The 19,300-nt window shown below is 38.0% G+C and overlaps 1 protein-coding gene across 1 annotated transcript in view; it reads left to right on the top strand.

Moving 5' to 3' along the window:
• The window catches only part of Mctp1 (multiple C2 and transmembrane domain containing 1), a 570,389-nt gene extending 561,507 nt beyond the window's left edge, over positions 1-8,882 (top strand). The window contains exons 19-21 of the mRNA XM_055604040.1: positions 3,185-3,294; positions 6,052-6,149; positions 7,039-8,882. Coding sequence (XP_055460015.1) covers positions 3,185-3,294; positions 6,052-6,149; positions 7,039-7,110 — 280 coding nt within the window. The 3' untranslated portion in view covers positions 7,111-8,882. The remainder of the gene's footprint in view (positions 1-3,184; positions 3,295-6,051; positions 6,150-7,038) is intronic.
• The last annotated feature ends 10,418 nt before the right edge of the window (positions 8,883-19,300 follow it).

Below are 19,300 nucleotides of genomic sequence, written 5' to 3' on the forward strand. Positions count from 1 at the left end.
GCTAGCATAGAGGGACCCTGGATCTGGGGCTCTGGGAGCACTGGAAGGCACACTCACTCTCCAGCAGGACCAATCGGTTCCCCTTGTTCTCTACTCTCTGATTTGATCCTTCTGGGGCAAATGTGGATCTGTCAGCTCAGAAGTTGGAGCCGCCAGCACTGGGAGCCAGACACTGTGCTCTGTGGCAGGCATTGTGGTTCATCTCCACAGCCTCCACCTCCACCAGGGAAGAAATATGGAGGCCAGTGCAGGGGAGTGCCTGGAAGATTGAGTAGTCTCTGTCCCAGATCCCGAGCAAGGGGTTCTTTGCTAGGAGCAGCCAGCACTGCAGGTCGGGCACTCTGCTCTGTGGCGAGCACTGCGGGCTGCTCTGCTGCCTCCACCAAGGGGAGAGTGGGGAGGTGGTTTAGGGGAAGTACCTGTGGAGAAGACCCCAGTGAAATCCCCAGAGAAGTCCGCGGGTGATCCGAATACAAATGGTCTCAGTTAACAGTTAGTCTCCTTTCTCCCTGGAAGCCTCAATGTCGTTCTGGGTTTCGCTGCCCCTCTACTCACCAATTTCGGAGTTTTAGATCCTCTGCCCCTCAGATATGGTGCATGCTGGTTGCTGCCATCTTGGATCCCCTTTTACCAAGTTTCATGTAATCAAGAAATAAGCCACATTTCATCACTTAAGAAAATAAATCACAAAAATTTTGCAATTATAAAGGAATTCTTTTTAAGTAAAAGTATTTTTTAGATTTACTTATTCTAAGTGTTGTGCCTTTATGTATGTGTGTGTAGCACATGTGTACCTGGTGGCCATGGAGGTAGGGCATTGGATTCCCTGGGACTGGAGTTGCAGATAGTTGAGCCATCATGTGGGTGCTAAGAATTGAAACTGGGTCATCTGCAAGAACAAGTGTTCTATACCATTGAGGCAATGTTCTGCCCCATTTATGTTTTGTCTTATGTGTGTATGTGGTTTTTGCATTTGTTTTTATTTTTGAGACATGTTCTCATTGTGTAGGTGTGGCTGGCCAGGAAGTCAGAGATTCACCTGCCTCTCAAATGCTGGATTAAAGTTGTGTGCTGCCATACCCAGTGAGGGAATAAGTTTCACTCACACACACACACACACACACACACACACACACACACACACACAGTCAAGGAACACACAAACACACAGGCACACAAACACTGGAATTTTTGTTTTTTCTCACTAATTCACTCTGGTTGTCCTGGAACTCTACAGACCAGGAAGGCCTGGAACTCACAGAGATCTGCTTGCCTGTTTCCCCAGTTTTGAGATTAAATGCATGTGACCCTATGCTCAGCTGAAATTTATATTCTTAATCTTATATGGTTTTATTTTAGATAATTTTATTTACTAATGCATTTTGTTTTCTGTTGAGACAAGAAATTATGAGTCTGAGTTTATTGTAGCTACATATTGAGAGCCTGTCTCACCAAAACAACAATAACAATACTAATTTTAAAAAAACAATACTAATTTTAAAAAGCCTCACTCCAAGGGTTATTGAAAAACAGGGCAATCAGATTAATTCAAATTTGGGTCTTTTACTAGAAAAAAATAATTTTAGGAAATAGTTGATCTAGAGAAACAACAAAAGTGCTGGGATCACAGGCACATGCCATCATACTCTATTTCTAATATACTTTCTGAAACAAATACTTTCCCCCCAAAAAAATACAATAGTGTATTGATAGTAACTGACTATTCAAAATATACCATGGCCTCTCACTAGTTAACTATTTGATGACTGGCTTATAACAATTATTAATACCTATTTAAGAAAGGCTGATCTGTATCTGGACAAGCATGCACTTCCTGAGTTTCATATCTACTCTTCATTTATTATTCATGGCAGCTGGTATTCTGCAGACCTTGATCCTTGGACACATACAGAATTTAAAAGGAATAAATTATTTAAACCAAAAGTATGAGTTATCATCTGGTGCTGTCCATCTTGCAAGGGATAAACCATTTTATTTTGTACGTTTTTTTTTTTTTTATTTAATGAATTTCCACTTATGTAAACTTATGCACCTGTGCTGAGTTTCAACTTTTTTTTATACATGCTACACAAAACCACCTCCTTTTCACCCCTAAATGTATTTCTATGCAACAGTCTCAGAATTCTAAAGACTAAGTCATATCTTCTCTCTTCTTTAGCCTGTTTTCTCTGAATCATTTTTCCTTGCCCCATTTCCTTTCACCATAGCACAGCATGAAAGCATACATTTGGGGCTCATCGTAACTTAGTTTATGTCACACTGTATGCTCATACCTGTGAGCACCTTGCCGACACAGAACTGGCTAGCTTCACTTGTCAGGCGCCCAGGCTGAGTCAGTATGGCATGCACATGGCCCCCAGACAGTTCCTGTCAGCACCAGACAGTCAATCCTACCTTACATCTTTTGGGCCCCAGTCTGTAGCAGCATGTGGACACTGAGAACACAGCAGCTCTGTCCTGCTCTCTTCTGCTCCCCACCCCTGGTTCGGACTTCTTTTTTTTTTTTTTTTTTTTTATAGCTTATCCCACAAATTCACTACAGACCATGCTCTCCTGTGTTAAAAGTACTACAAGTAGAGCAGGCAGCACTGATTTTCTTTCTTAGATGCCCATTCATTCCTAAACAAGGGCAATGATGGCAAATGACATTCCATAAAGCTAACTGTCCTGTGCCGATTCCAGCTCTATTTGAAAGGAAGCTGAATAGGAAGTGAGTCTTCCTAAAGGAATCCCAGAATTGAAGTCTCACACAGTGCTCTAAGAGTTGCACTTTCAGCAGTTACTGCAAACATCTTCGTCTTGGCATGGGAATATAGAGTTTTTAGGAGAATGAATAGCAGGCCCTGAGATATACTATTGTATAAAAATTAAAAATTCACAAGGATGGGCACAATTTTTAGTAGCCAAAACAAAACAAAAAATATTTTTACTATATAGGGGGCACCCAAGTTGTGCACTGGCTTTAGACTCTGAAATCCCTGGACCGCCTAATGTGGCTTCTAGCAAGATCCTTTACCTGGGCCCTGTACTCACGAACTGAACAGGTTATGACTACCCTAGTCCTCTGACAGGCAACTGTATTAGTCAAAGCCTTTTTTATTTTAACCATTGTTTATTAAAGTGTTAAGTGGTCACAATACTGATTTGTTACTTTTCCATTCAGTACTTTCAACTGGACTGTCCCATTCTTAAGCTGGCTGGCCATTGTAGCCCTCTGTGTGTTCACAGTTATTCTGTACTTCATTCCACTGAGATACATTGTTCTTGTCTGGGGTAAGTAGTTTTTCAAACAACAACAACAACAACCCCCCCCCACACACACACACCTGTTTAGCGGCTAAGAAAACAAACTGTTTTTTAAGAGGTGAGTTATACCATTAGTCATTCTCTATATTTATGGACATAAATATATAGGCACTACATGATGAAAAGAGACAGGTCAGTTAAAAATCACAACAGCATAAAAATTTAGGTCTACCTGTAAAATGCATTTTTCTTATCTGGCACCACAGCCCCCACCATACTCTAAACATGTACTTGTATATTGTACATGTTTATACTTGTACAGATTCTTCACATATCAAAGTGTAACTTTGACTAGATATCACTGATTTATTTTCACCACTTAAATGCCAACAGAGGCACTTTAAGCCATGTGCTATGTTTCAGACAATATACTTTTTGCTGTGGTATTTTATCTTGTGGAAATATCTGTAAACATGGTACTAGCTGCTGTTTAAAAGGTCACTTTTAGAACTCAGGAAAAGACTTACTAGCATATAAGGCTCCTTAGGAACAACAACAAAAAAGCCTGCTGAGTAAGAAAGCTTTTAGAAAAGATTACTTTAAAGGTGATGTCTCCTAAATCTTTATGTAATTTTGCCACATGCTTCCAACAGTCCCTTTGACCCAAGAACCCAGTCAGGAGGTGGTCGGTTCCAACATGCAGGAGGTGGTCCGTTTCCCACCCATTTAGGAGGTGATCAGTTTCAATGCCCAATCAGAATCCATACAGGATGCTCAGTTTCAGCGCCCATTCAGGAGGTCATGAGTTTTAGCATTCATATAGAACATGGTCAATTTCCCAACCCATTCAGGAGGTGCTCCCTTTCAATACCCTTTCAGGACGTGGTCCGTTTCAGCATGCACATATGAGGCTGTCAGTTTTGGCACCCACAGAGACGCACTGTTTCATCGTCCAAATAGAATGTGGTCAGTTTCCACATCCATTCAGGACGTGGTTAGTGTCGGCATCCATATAGGATGTGGTCACTTTCAGCATCTAGTCAGGAGGTAGTCAGTGCCGGCATTTATATAGGATGTGGTCAGTGTAGCACTGAAACTGAAGTTTTCCTTTTTGATGGAATTTTAGGTTTAGAAAACCCAATTGTCCTCATGACCCACCGCTATATAGGAATATTTTTATTTGCTCCTCACCAATGTTCACATGCATCAAAGATTGCTACACTTAATAAAATGCAAGGACCAAAAATAGCCCTTAAGAAAATAAGCTTATATTGTTAAGCAACAGTTGCATATGAAGAATTTTTTTCTTTCTTTTTTGCCCCACAATTGTTTAAAGAAATATACTAGAAGAAAAGTGAACTGAGACCAATAGTCTCCATTTAATCTAGTTTTAAGATTCCTGTTTTTGGGCTGGAGAGATGGCTTGGCAGTTAAGAGCACTTACTCATTTTGCAGCAGGCAGTTTTGGTTCCCAACAGTTGTGGTTCACAACTGCCTATGCCTCCAGTCCCAAAGAACCCACTACTCGGTTCTGACCTCTAGAGGCCCATGTTGCACACACATATACACTTTTTAATAGTGATGATGATGATTAGTAATAATGACAAAATATTCTTTCTTTCTCCTCTTGGTCCACATTCATGTTTTTCTCTTGGGTAGACCTTGTTTGTCTTTAAAGTCACCAATATTAACTCTATGCCCCAGATGGAGGGCAGAGAAAGTTTCTACATTTGTCTTTTCCAATTTCTACCATGCGCAGAAATTTAATTAAATCATCACTTTTCCTATTCAAAGGACTTTTTTCCCTAAACCATATTATTGTTTTCTAGTCTATTAAACCCTAATATTTCATTCATTTCTCTGCAAGATACTGTTTGATTGGAGGATTTATGGCAGAGAATAACTATACCTATCTAGGGTCAGACTTGCAGAGCTATCTCTATTGCCACATGGTAGATAACCTTTCCCCTGACAGGCTTTCCCCAGCTTCTCTGAAACTGGGGCCTAAGGCAAACCTCTGGCTATGGAACCTGTATGGCCTCAATGGCTGGCTGTCTTAAAAATAATTTTATAAAATGTGTTTCAGCCTTGTTTCATCAAATGAAAAAATACAAAATCTATTTCTTTAGAGTGAGGTGACCGCTCAAATGGCTGGAAAGAGACAAGGGCCACGATGACAGAAGGTGTTCTGTAGGAAAACCATTGAGAGCTAATATCCCCCAGTTTGTTCCTCAGTTTTCACCATGTGTTAACGTAAATCTGAATACTTGTTTCCCAAAAATTTATGGCAATACTTTTCATTTCCACTTAAATAATAACTAAGCATCATAGTTATGTGATTTGTAAACATTTAGCTTGCTGTATAACGGCAGCACCCCCACCCCTTAAAAAAACTTATCATTGGAAAATAAGAAAAGAACAAATCACCTAACACTCTCAATCCAGAAATGTAGGCAGACAGTTTCATCATGGCTAAAACAAAAAAGCAAAACATCTAGTGAATGTAACAGAGAATCTGGTGAGGCAAGACACTGCATTCCTTCTAGGTACCCATTTGTTTTCCCAAAAGCCTCACCTACTGGGTAGAAGCTAATGAAGTGGAAAGAGAAGAAGTAAGAAGCAATTCAGTTGGGAAAGTTGAACATTGAAGGGAGGTGGTGTGCTAGGCATTCAGTCAAGGTCAATGATTAGCACAGCTGATGCTCAAACCATGGCAATACTTTCTTCAGAAATGTGCTTTGCCTAACTCCACACTCAATAATATTTGAAATCTCACTTTTTTAGGAATTAATAAATTTACAAAAAAGCTTCGGAGTCCATATGCTATTGATAACAATGAACTACTTGACTTCCTCTCTAGAGTTCCCTCAGATGTGCAAGTGGTATGTATGTTCATTATCATTGTTCTTACTTGGGTGTAGTATGGTACTGTTTTAATTTTTAGATTCTTTTAATGTCAAAGGTTATAGAAGAGTCAGGAAAAGTTAACAAAGCCTACTGCAGATTTTAGCAAGACTTTAGCTAACTTGGCATTAATCTAGAAAAACCTATAAAGAATAGAAAAGAAGAGACTGAAAGTCATAGCATAAAGAACCACCATGGCTTTCAGGGAAAAAACCCTGCTGAGTTTGCGAAGTGACACCATCAAGATGTGAGCAGAGAAACTAGGAATTTTAGATGTTTCATATTTACAACAATGGGCTAGGCCAGTTCTCAATCTTCCCAATGCTGTGAACCTTTAATACAGTTCCTCATTGTGGTGAGCCCCAACCATAAAAGTTACTCTGTTGCCACTCTGTAACTGGGATTTTTGTTACTATTGTGGATTGTACTGTAAATATCTGAAACACAGAATATCTGATATGTATGTGAAAGAGTCTTTAGATCCCCACAGACTGAAAACCGCTGGGGTAGGTAAGGATTAAAGCTGAATTTAACAAAGAAAACAAAAACAAACAAACGAAAAACTCCTGCAAAGAACCATTATCCATTTCTTCAAAAATACAGATTTTCTTTCATTGTATTGTGTTATGGTCAGTAACACTTATAATCCATTAGCAAAGTTCACACAGAGCTTCAGGCAATTTCTGGCAGGATTTCTCTTCTGACTCTAGCTCTAGTCATTTTGTTTTCTGCATCAGCTTGAGGTCCCACTTGGCTTTTAGAGCAGCCCGCTTTCCATTTCCCCACTCCCCCAAGAATTCCTTAGCTTTTCCTTCTTTTGCCAGGAAGTGGTCACCTGACTGGTCTTTTTCTGAACTGTTTAAACAGGTGCAATACCAAGAACTGAAAACAGACCATTCTCATAGTCCATATAAAAGGAAGAAAAACAACCTTGGCTAGCCAGCCTCCAGCATTGAGGAGACGAGCATGTCTGGAAAGATAAAAAATCCTCAGCCTCCGCAGCACTTCCTTTCTTTGGCTTTTTATTTATTTTCCATTTTTAAAATAATGATCAAGAACATTTGTAAATAGTGTACAAAAGGTGTATGTCTTTGAAAATATACTTTCACTGTATAGACTCAACTTGATAAAAGCTTTTAGCTTGTGGAGTGTGGAAGCTTTGTTAGCTACAGATAATATAATAATAAAACTGGAAGATACAGTTCTAGAATTAAAAGTGAAAGAGCCAGAGTATCAGATTAAATGCTCAATTGTGCTTAACCCTACATAAAATGATAATGCCAATCTGATCTTTAAGTTTTTTTGTAATGCAACTATTTCTTATCTGAAACGTAATTCATTAAATTTTGTTTTGTTTATACATTTCAAAAGGGAGAAACCCCAAAGCCTGAATAATAGAAATGTTGCACTTCAATTTAACATACATCCCGACTTTCACTCGTGTAAATAAATGTATGGCTATGGATGATTTTATGCTACAGGTATTCATATCTTTTCCTGACTTCACACACACAATCCCTTAAGAGAATGTGAGAGTCTATGAATAAGACTTTTAAACCTTCTATCATTCCATCTAAAACCTTAAAATCTCTCCAGAACTATGTTATATAAATACTGCCAGGTTTATATATGATTATCAGGATTTTTATATATACCACTAATTTAATTTATACTGAGTAAGCAAATTAGCAAGCTAATTGTCAAAAATAATAGCAAACTAAATCTATATTGCACATGGTGTCCAATTATGCCCTTGTGCATCTAAAATAATATTCAAGTGTCCTCTACTGACATACTTTAATGTATAATATGAATTTTGTCATTAGTGAGTTTTAATGGAGAGAATGCTGTGGACTAAATTAAAGTCCATTGTTTCATTACATCATTTATGAAGATCATTGATAATGCATGAAAACCTGTTTTGTAAAATAAACTGCTTGTAAGGCATTAAAAATGTTTCACTAACCACACCCGATACTTCAACATTGCATTCCTGAAAGTAATTCCAGGGTCTATCAAGGGAACGTACCTCTGCTGAGATAACTTGGTCAGTAAGAATGTCTTCACTGACTTGTTAGAAGAGTCAGACTCAATGGAAATTGCTGCAATGTTTTGCACTACTTACTAATTGCTATTAATAACTGGGATGGGTTGAAGGTGGGGGTTGTGCTGGAAAATGCATAAAGGCATAAGTATATATTGCACTTTAAAGATTCTTTAAATCTCATCAAAGCTGATTTTTAAAGTATTTTTATTTCAGAAATATGTTGTTAAATACTATTTCTTACAATAGAACTATTTTGATGTTTATACACTATGCTTGGAAGAATGTCAACTAAATTCTCTTTCTACAGAAAGGCTTTGACCTCAATATGCTCTATTTAGTGTATCATGTTTAAAATAACATATTTACATCTGCATTCCATCACTGTTTGTTGCAAAACCATACTACTTTATGAAGCTAACCTAATACATAAAGTTTATTAATGAGATCATTTGCTTGGTATAAATTCTGATTATACCTGTGTGAGATTTATGTTCTGTGCTGACAGTGTCTACTCAAAAGTCTATAAGCCTGACATTCTGTAACCTCAGATGGACCTAGTGGATGTAACCATTAACAGATGACTAATTTTTGTTCATTTCATTGTGTAAGATTTCAGATGTTTAGTTCAGTAGTAATGTTAACTACATATTCACTGCATTAAATACGAAAGAAAATAATCTTTTCGATGCATAATCACTTTTTTTTTCACTGAGTTAAGAAATGCATGGTGGGGTACTGGGTGCATATATACTATTAATGGCATTTCACTTACAGAAATACACCTTCATTTGACCACGGCTATTTTTAAAAAACCCTGACTATGGTACAAACTCAGTACGTTTGGCATGGTGAGCATCCAACAAAAGCAGAGAAAAGTAGCTGGAGTCAACTTAAGTCAAGTCCTCTTTGCTTTTAGAAATCAATGGGCCCAAACACACAATGCAAAGTAGGATTTTACTTTCTTGTATAGGTGCCTATTTAATGTAAGCTTTGGCTTTCAGAGATTTTCGAGGCAAATATTCCAAGTTATCTGAAGAGACTGAATATGGCTAAGCATCTATTTGCACTGCTAAATTTACAGATACTGTATTTACATTCTAAATTACAATCATTGTTGTAGAATGCTGTCCTCTGGGGGGCAAAACAACTGCCATCTCCCTTAGAGCAACTGTGTATGCTTATAAAAGACCATGGCAATCATGCTGGCTGTTGACATCTCTTCAGACAAGGAGTGGGTATAGAGGGACACTGGGCCTGAGAGTCCAGCAATCTGGATGCAGTTCTGCTCACAGTAGCCTTAAAGAGATGCTAGAGAATATAGGTGGGTGCATCTATGCAGCTGTGGGCCACCATCATACTCAAGACTTCCCAGTGCAGTTGTTTTGGGGTCATCCATGCTCATGGAGGCAACCCCACACCATCCTGTTAAGTAAGCCTAATGAAATCATCAGGCTGACCTTTAGTAGGATGCTTGGTTTGTTACTGAGATCTTACAATGAGGGAGTAGAAGAGGTTTAAATTTCTACAGGAAAGGAATTCTGCCACACCAGTAACTGGCGTAATTCAGACATCTCCCTATCTTGTAACTTTTTTACCTACTTGAACAATGAACATGATGTTAACTAACAGTTCATTTTGCTACTGTTTCAGACTCAAACTGAGAGGTTCTTGAGGGGTGGGATGTTCTAAACTAATTTTGAACCTTTCTATGCACTAGGATAATGTTAGGATGCTTTTTATATGTGTAATGCATTTATTACGTACCTATTGTATACTCCCGAGAAGGGTAATTATATTGCTTGTGTGTATGAATGATAGTATAATATAATCAAATCTGGAGTTTTTAAAGTGTCAAATTTAAATTTAAAAATTATGAAAGTAACTTTTTAGAAGTCTCGTTAAGTTTCAACAAAGCTCTGGCCTCTAACCTGTCAGCTTTCCAAGTGCTGGGATGAGCAGTTAAGTGCTGAAATTAAGCAGTTAAACTCCTGCCCGGTGCAGTGGTGCACGCCTGTAATCCCAGTACTTGGGAGGCAGAGGCAGGTGGATCTCAGTGAGTTGGAGGCCAGCCTGGTCTACAAAGTTGAGTCCAGGACAGCAAGGCTACACAGAGAAATCCTGTCTCATAAAAACAAAACAACAAAAACCCCAAATAAATAAATAGATAAATAAATAAAAACAGCAGTTAAGCTCTATCCAGGGGCCACAGAAACTTTCTACTTTGATGTCAAAATCCAAAGATCTCCAATATTGAGCACAAAATATAGCATGCCTTATTCAAAGACTATCATTAAATTTATAAATATATTAATTAAGCCTAAATGCTTACAACACTTTTGAGTAATAGTACTTTGGTACTTAGCTTAAAAAACAAAAAAAGATATAAGGTTGGTTGTTTCAAAATACAAGACAGCCAGTATTACATTTGTGACAAAAAGACTTGGCTATTATTAAACTAATGTGTGTTTGAGTTTTGGAGTTTGGAATGTTGTGTTTGTACAGATGTTCAGTCACTGCTGTGATTAGATTATCTAGAGTATCTTTTCTAACTGCTCAGTTGAATTAAAAACATATAAATGTAGTCAAGTGTCTTTCATTTATAATTCTCTTTCCAAAGGTGATTGCGGTAACTCACTGAAACAAACAACAAAACAAGAGCAGAGAGTATACCCTTCCTTATTTGTGAGGACCCTTTTCCAGCTCATTTTCCATATTCATCCAGTGGCAGCTTGTGTAACAGCAGTCACATCAGCAGTTACTCCAGCTGCATCGGAGGCCTCAAACACACCAAGAAAATCCCTATGTTGGAATGATGCAAGCACACATTAACTATGCCCCAAGTACTTTGATGAAGTAGACAGGTTTGCTGCAATCCATTTGTTTTTTCCTGGGGTTCTGGTTTAAAAATTAAAAGGGAAAACAAGAACAAAACATCAAAAAAGACAACTAAAATTAAATACATAATTGATCTCAAATGAATTTCAACTTGTTCATTTTCAGATTCTAAGCTAAAAACAAAAAAAAGCAAAACAAATCTACAAAATTGTACTAAACAATGTTTGTAAAAACAGAATTTAGATAATTTAGGTATCTTTAAATGTAATGAATAAAAGGTATTTTTAGAAAATTTTACTATTTTATGTGTACAAATGTTTGTCTGCCTGAAATAATCCCTTGTATCCTGTCTGATCACCATGGACTAAAGCTGGACTTCAACAAAAACAGAAATAGCAAAAAGCCTACACACACATGGAAACTGAACAACTTGTTACTAAATGACAGCTGGGTCAGGGAAGAAATAAAGAAAGAAATTAAAGCCTTTCTAGAACTCAATGAAAATGAAGACACAACATACCCAAACTTGTGGGACACAATGAAAGCAGTGCTAAGAGGAAAGTTCATAGCACTAAGTGCCTTCAAGAAGAAATTCGAGACAGCTCATTCAAGCAACTTAATGGCCCACTTAAAAACCCTAGAAAAAGAAGAAGCAGACACACCAAAAAGGAGTAGACAGCTGGAAATAATCAAACTCAGGGCTGAAATCAATCAATTAGAAACAAATAAAACAATTCAAAGAATCAATGAAACCAAGAGCTGGTTCTTTGAGAAAATCAACAAGATCCACAAACCCTTACCCAAGCTAACTAAAAGGCAGAGAGACACCACCCAAATCAACAAAATCAGAAATGAAAAGGGGGACATAACTACAGACACTGAGGAAATCCAAACAATCATTAGGACTTACTTCAAAAGTCTATACTCAAAAAAATTTGAAAATCTAAATGAAATGGACAATTTTCTTGATCGATTTGACTTACCAAAGCTGAATCAGGACCAGGTAAATAAATTAAATAGTCCTATATCCCCCAAAGAAATAGAAGCAGTCATCAAAAGTCTCCCATCCAAAAAAAGCCCAGGACCAGATGGCTTCAGCGCAGAATTCTACCAGCCCTTCAAAGAAGAGCTAACTCCAATTCTCTTCAAACTATTCCACAAAACAGAAACAGAAGGAACATTACCAAACTCATTCTATGAAGCCACAATCACCTTGGTACCTAAACCTCACAAAGACTCAACAAAGAAAGAGAATTTCAGGCCAATCTCCCTTATGAACATTGATGCAAAAATACTCAACAAAATACTTGCAAACTGAATCCAAGAACACATGAAAGATATTATCCACTATGACCAAGTAGGCTTCATCCCAGGTATGCAGGGTGGTTCAATATACGGAAATCCATCAATGTGATCCACCATATTGACAAACTGAAAGAAAAAAACCACATGATAATCTCCCTAGATACTGAAAAAGCATTTGACAAAATCCAACATCCATTCATGTTTAAAGTCTTGGAGAGATCAGGGATACAAGGCACATATCTAAACATAGTAAAGGCGATATACAGCAAGCCTATAGCCAACATCAAACTGAACGGAGAGAAACTTAAAGCAATCCCACTGAAATCAGGGACAAGACAAGGCTGCCCACTCTCTCCATATCTCTTCTACATAGTGCTGGAAGTCCTTGCTAGAGCAATAAGACAGTTGAAGGAGATCAAGGGGATACAGATGGGAAAGGAAGAAGTCAAATTATCACTATTTGCAGATGATATGATAGTATACATGAGTGACCCCAAAAACTCTACCAGGGAACTCCTACAGCTGATAAACACCTTCAGCAAAGTGGCCGGATACAAAATTAACACAAAAAAAAAAATCAGTAGCACTCCTGTATACAAAAGACAAAAGGGCTGAGAAAGAAATTAGAGAAACAACACCATTCACAATAGCCACAAATGACATAAAGTACCTTGGTGTAACCCTAACCAAGCAAGTCAAAGACTTGTATGAAAAAAATTTCCAGTCTCTGAAGAAAGAATTAGAGGAAGATATGAGAAGATGGAAAGATCTCCCATGCTCATGGCTTGGCAGGATTAACATAGTAAAAATGGCTATCTTACCAAAAGCAATCTACAGATTTAATGCAATTCCCATCAAATTGCCAACACAATTCTTTACAGACCTGGAAAGAAAAATTCTCAACTTCGTATGGAATAACAAGAAACCCAGAATTGCTAAAACAATCCTCTACAATAAAAGATCTTCTGGAGGTATCTCCATCCCTGATCTCAAGCTGTACTATAGAGCAACAGTTATAAAAACTGCATGGTACTGGCATAGAAACAGAATGGTGGATCAATGGAATCGAACAGAAGACCCAGAAATAAACCCACACACTTACGGACACCTGATTTTTGACAAAGATGCCAAAACCATACAATGGAAAAAAGATAGCATCTTCAACAAATGGTGCTGGTCCAACTGGATGTCTACATGTAGAAAAATGAAAATAGATCCATACTTATCACCCTGCACAAAACTAAAGTCCAAGTAGATCAAAGACCTCAACATAAAACCAGACACATTAAATCGTCTAGAAAAAAAAGTGGGGAATACCCTAGAACTCATTGGTACAGGAGAAAACTTCCTGAACAGAACACCAACAGCCTAGGCTCTAAGAGCAACAATCAATAAATGGGACCTCATGAAATTGAAAAGCTTCTGTAAAGCAAAGGACACCGTCATCAAAACAAAGCGACTGCCTACAGATTGGGAAAGAATCATCACCAACCCTTTATCTGACAGAGGACTCATATCCAATATATATAAAGAACTAAACAAGCTGAAAAGCAATAAACCAAGTAATCCACTTAAAAAATGGGGAACAGAGCTAGAGAATTCTCTGTAGAGGAATATCGAATGGCAGAGAAGCACTTAAAGAAATGCTCAACCTCATTACCCATTAGGGAAATGCAAATCAAAACAACCCTGAGATTTCACCTTACACCCATCAGAATGGCCAAGATGAAAAACTCAAGGGACAACACATGCTGGAGAGGTTGTGGAGAAAGGGGAACCCTTCTCCACTGCTGGTGGGAATGTAAACTGGTACAACCACTCTGGAAATCAATCTGGTGCTTTCTCAGACAACTAGGAATAGCGCTTCCTCAAGATCCAGCCATACCACTCCTAGGCATATACCCAAAAGAGGCGCAAGTACACAAAAAGGACATTTGCTCAACCATGTTTGTAGCAGCTTTATTTGTAATAGCCAGAAGCTGGAAACAACCCAGATGCCCCTCAACTGAAGAATGGATGCAGAAACTGTGGTACATCTATACAATGGAGTATTACTCAGCAATGAAAAATAAGGAAATCATGAAAATTTGCAGGTAAATGGTGGGACCTGGAAAGGATCATCCTGAGTGAGTTGTCCCAGAAGCAAAAAGACACGCATGGTATATACTCACTCATATAAACATACAACATAGAATAAACCCACTAAAATCTGTACATCTAAACAAACTAAGCAAAAGAGAGGACCCTAACTAAAATGTTTTCAATCCCCATCCTGAAAGGCAAAGAGGACGGACATCAGAAGAAAAAGAAAATAGGAAACAACCTCGGAACCTGCTACAGAGGGCCTCTGAAAGCCAGAAGAAAACAGGAAACAACCTTGATACCTGCCAAAGAGGGCCTCTGAAAGCTTCTGCAGTATAGACTGTCAAAGCAGATGCTGAGCCTGATGGCCAACTGATGGGCAGAGTGAATGGAATTTTATGTAAGAAGTGGGAAATAGTAAGAGCTGGAGGGGACGGGAACTCCACAAGGAGAGCAACAGAACAAGATAATTTGAACACAGGGAACTTCCCAGAAAAATCATACTCCAACCAAGGACTATTCGTGGAGATGACCTAGAACCCCTGCACAGATGTAGCCCATGGCAGTTCAGTGTCCAAGTGGGTTACATAGTAATGGGAAGAGGGACCTCCTCTGACATAATCTGATTGGCCTGTTCGTTGATCACTTCCCCCTGAGGGGGGAGCAGCCTTACCAGGCCACAGTAGAGGACAATGCAGCCACTTTTGATGAGAACTGATAGACTAAGATCAGAAAGAAGAGGAGAACCTCCCCTATCAGTGGACTTGGGGAGTGGCATGCATGCAGAAAGGGGAGGGAGGGTGGGATCGGGAGGGGAGGAGGGAGGGGCTTATGGGGGGATACAAAATGAATAAAGTGTAATTAATAAAAAAAACAAAAACAAAAATGTTTGTCTGCATGTATGAAAAGTGAATAAGATATCAAAAGAGGGCATCAGAGCTCCTGGAAATGAAGTTATAAATTATGAGCTGCTGAGAACCCAGTTAGGTCCTCAAGAACAGGAAGTGCTTTCAACTGCTGAATCATCCCTCAAGACCTAGGGCTTTTTAAAAAGGCAACAAAATGGTACTGTATGTTTGGCTCTCATCAACTAATAAGGTTACTGTCTTGGGCAGAGGGCTTTGGTTGGAGAGCTATGCTAAAGTTCCCTCAGTATGTGCAAAAATAATCGCAACAAAGACCTTCCTTGTTCTAAAATTTCAGTATCCTTCCAAGAACAGGAATGACCAAATCAGGCAGGAAGAGACCACCTCACTTCTTAGGAGGGTTAAGGACAGCCTGAGCCCTGGCTGCAAGGAGCTGTGACTTCATAGTGAGGGGAGAGACTACAGTCTTAAGCTTGTGGTCAAAGGCTTCAATCAAGCAGGTTTAAGTGGTTACCGATTTGGAATACATGCTAAATTTGTACAGAAAAGAGCATATGTGGTGCCTACAATTTTTAACTGTGTCAAGCATGAGATTTCAGAGACAGCTGGACCATAGAAGTGAGCCATGGGGAAAAAAATGCCAAGATTTTTCACAAGTGCAAGATCCCTTTTTACAGCTACCAAAAATTTAGTTATTTGGAATATACATAGTAGTGATTCCAACATTTATAAACCAAAATTTATGTGCGGCCTGTTGTATGTTTTAAATTAGCCTACTTTAAAAGTTTATCAAGACTGATTCATGGGCTAAAGATGGTTCACTGGGTACAGTATATTGCTGCTGACCTGAGTTCAGTTCCCAGGACCCATGTATTGAAAGAAGACAACTGATTACCAGAGACATGGCGTTCGCGCTCACATACAAAGTAAATAAATGTAAAACAAAAAACTCAAATGGGAGCATCACTTTAAAATAAGCAGGCTACTCATACTGTAAACAAACAAACAATTTACAAAAAAAAAAATTAGAGAAGAAACTACCCTTGACTGTGTTTACAGCCGGGCGGTGGCACACGCCTGTAATCTCAGCACTGAGGAAGCCAGAAGCAGGTGGATCTTTCTGAGTTTGAGGGCAGCCCGGTCTACAAAGTCAGTCTACGACAGCCAAGGCTATGCAGAGAAACCCTGTCTGGAAAAAAAAATGTATTTATTTAAAATATTTTTTTGCTATGAAATTTGAGAACAGTTTCAAATGACATTTAAATACTTTCTACTTTTAATCACAAAATTAAAATCAGCCAAGAAAAAAAGCACTTAAAGAACTTTCAGTAAATGGCTTCTGACCTCCCTATAAGTTACTTCTTCCAATGCCATATCTCAGTGTGAATTAACAGTATTTTGAAAGGGAATTTATAAGAACTGAAGTGATGAGAAAACAAGATTTGACCAAAACCTTAAATTATTTTAAATTATGTTTCACTATTACATTTTCATATATAAGTGTCTTTGTATTTGAGACTTACCTAACCTTGTAGAAAGGACTGAATATCAAGACAGATCAGACTGTTTTTAATACTATCATTAAACTGGCATTTTTATTCTTCACTTACTTTTTTTTATTTTCAAACATAAAAACCCTCTACAAAACCATCATCTAGTCCCTCCCTTGGTACAGCTTATTAAAATTGTTCAAAACTCCTAAGGCCATAGCTTATCCACAGTATCAGGTCTGTCTATACACCTGTCTGACCTGATTAGTTGGTAACTTCAATTAGTATATTAAACTTTTAGGAAGTTTTCCTTTCTTCATTTCTTCTGCCAGAAAATTCCCATCCATGTCCCTCATCTTTCTTGCTCAGTGTTTCACTTCTCATTTTTGCAATGTCTTCTTAGTTTTTTAAATGCTTAAAATGCACATCTTCTGTTGCCTGGTACGACTGTACCAGGGGGAGGTGATCAAAGACCTGGCCACTGAATTCATGTCAGAAACAGCCCCTGCTTCCCTTACTAGGGAACCCACTTGGAAACTGAGCAGCCTACGGGCTTCCTCTGAGCAGGGGGTCTAGGTCCTCTCCATGCATGGTCCTTGGTTGGAGTACTGGTCTCTGCAGGAAGATGATACAGCCAGCCCTGATGAGACCTGATAGGCTAGGGTCAGAGAGAAGAGGGGGGAGGAGGACCTCCCCAATCAGGAGACTAGGTAAGGGGTATAGGGGGAGAAGTGGGACTGGGAGGAGACAAAGGAGGAGGCTACAGTCAGAATACAAAGTGAATAAATCACAATAAACAAATAAACAAAATGCATATCTTAATTTTATCAAATCCTAGTTAGTGCTCAGTGATTTCAAGACTGTTGTAAAAGAAAAACAATGCAAATGAAAAAAATTCGTTTTTAAGGCAAATCTGAAACCAACGTATACAGTCCCCCAATAAAACTAAAACCCATTATAAATTCACCATGCATCCAGATATAAACCACTGCAGGCCTGACACTGAAGTTTTGAAGTTACTGAGAAGAAAGTAAATTCTGTCACTACTTTAAAATTAATGATTATTTTTTTCTTCCCAACATGACTATTTCACTTGGAAACACAAGAATGGAGAAACACTGGTTATTTCAGTTCATCTGCCATCAAAAGAAATGATAGCATGATAGATGTAAATTCAAAGTGAGATTCCAGATTTTTAATTCAGTACAAACTAGCTCTTTTGGAAGTGCTAAATAGATTTTAAACTTCTGTTTTTGATAGAATTAATCAAAACAGTACTAGTTCATTTTCCATCAATGATTAATACTTATAACACATCAATGTTCACTTGATGCAATTTGGCAGTATGTGGAGAAAAGTGATCAGATTTACCAAGGTAAAAATATTCAAAATAGAAGGCATTTCAAGTATAACTGGACAGAAGAATGAACATACGCTTAAAAATGGGGCTTTCTTGAGCCTATACTTTTTAAGGGCAATATATCCTAATACTTCCATGTTGTATATAAATAATAAACACCTTTCATAATGATTAGTGAATAACTGATCACTAGTTCCTCTGACAACACTGCTGACTTTTATTAATAAGCCAGCACTTTTAAAACCCAGAGTTTGCTGTATTTATTTTAAAGAGATATAACTATAGTTATATATACCTTCAACAGTAAAACATCATTTAAAAAAATCATTCATATCTATGACAAAGGGTTGAAGTTCAAGTCTTTAAAAACAGGCTGATGAAGTAATTTGTAATTAAAATTATATATACCTGTACTAAAAGAAGCTAAAATTAGCTCAAATATATTTAATCATAAACAGCTTACAATATAAACACCTCCCGTAATCTGAAAAATATCACTTTATATAAATCTCTAAGCTTTTATTCAAATAATTTCAGAGATTTTTTTTTCTCTTAACAACTCACCTAACTTCACATTTTAATAAACAAAAGTGATATATTTATGTTGTTCATGTTCTCAAACTAGGGTCAGGACTTACATGTTCAGCTCTAAATGTTCTGTAAGGTCAGAATTTACTCTAAGAGTGAACTCTAATGATTATGGACATTAAAGTCCTCTTTCAGTAGAATATTCAGTACACTGAAAAAGTATGCTCAAAACCCTTTAACCTTTTTTAACTGATTTAATGCCCCATAATTTCTAAGCCTGTATCAGAGAAAGTAACAAAACATATCTCCATACTGTAATTCCTCTTCTCTCTCTCTTTTTTTCCCTTTCTTTTCACGCAGGGTTTTTGTGTAGCCTTGGCTATCCTGGAGCTCTCTCTGTAAACCAGGCTGGCCTGAACTCACAGAGATCCACCTGTCTCTGCCTCCTGAGTGCTGGGATTTAAGGTGTCTGCCACCACTGCCTGGCTCATTTTAGCCTACAATTGAATTTCCTGATAACAGAATCTGATTTACATGCAATAGTTAACTACTTCCTGTCTAGTTCTGACATAACTTTCCAATAAGTCTTCAACTGACCTTTCTAACTCAATCCACG

Source organism: Psammomys obesus, unplaced genomic scaffold, assembly GCF_907164565.1.
Source record: "Psammomys obesus unplaced genomic scaffold, mPsaObe1.curated_primary_1811, whole genome shotgun sequence".
NCBI classification, from domain to species: Eukaryota; Metazoa; Chordata; class Mammalia; order Rodentia; family Muridae; genus Psammomys; species Psammomys obesus.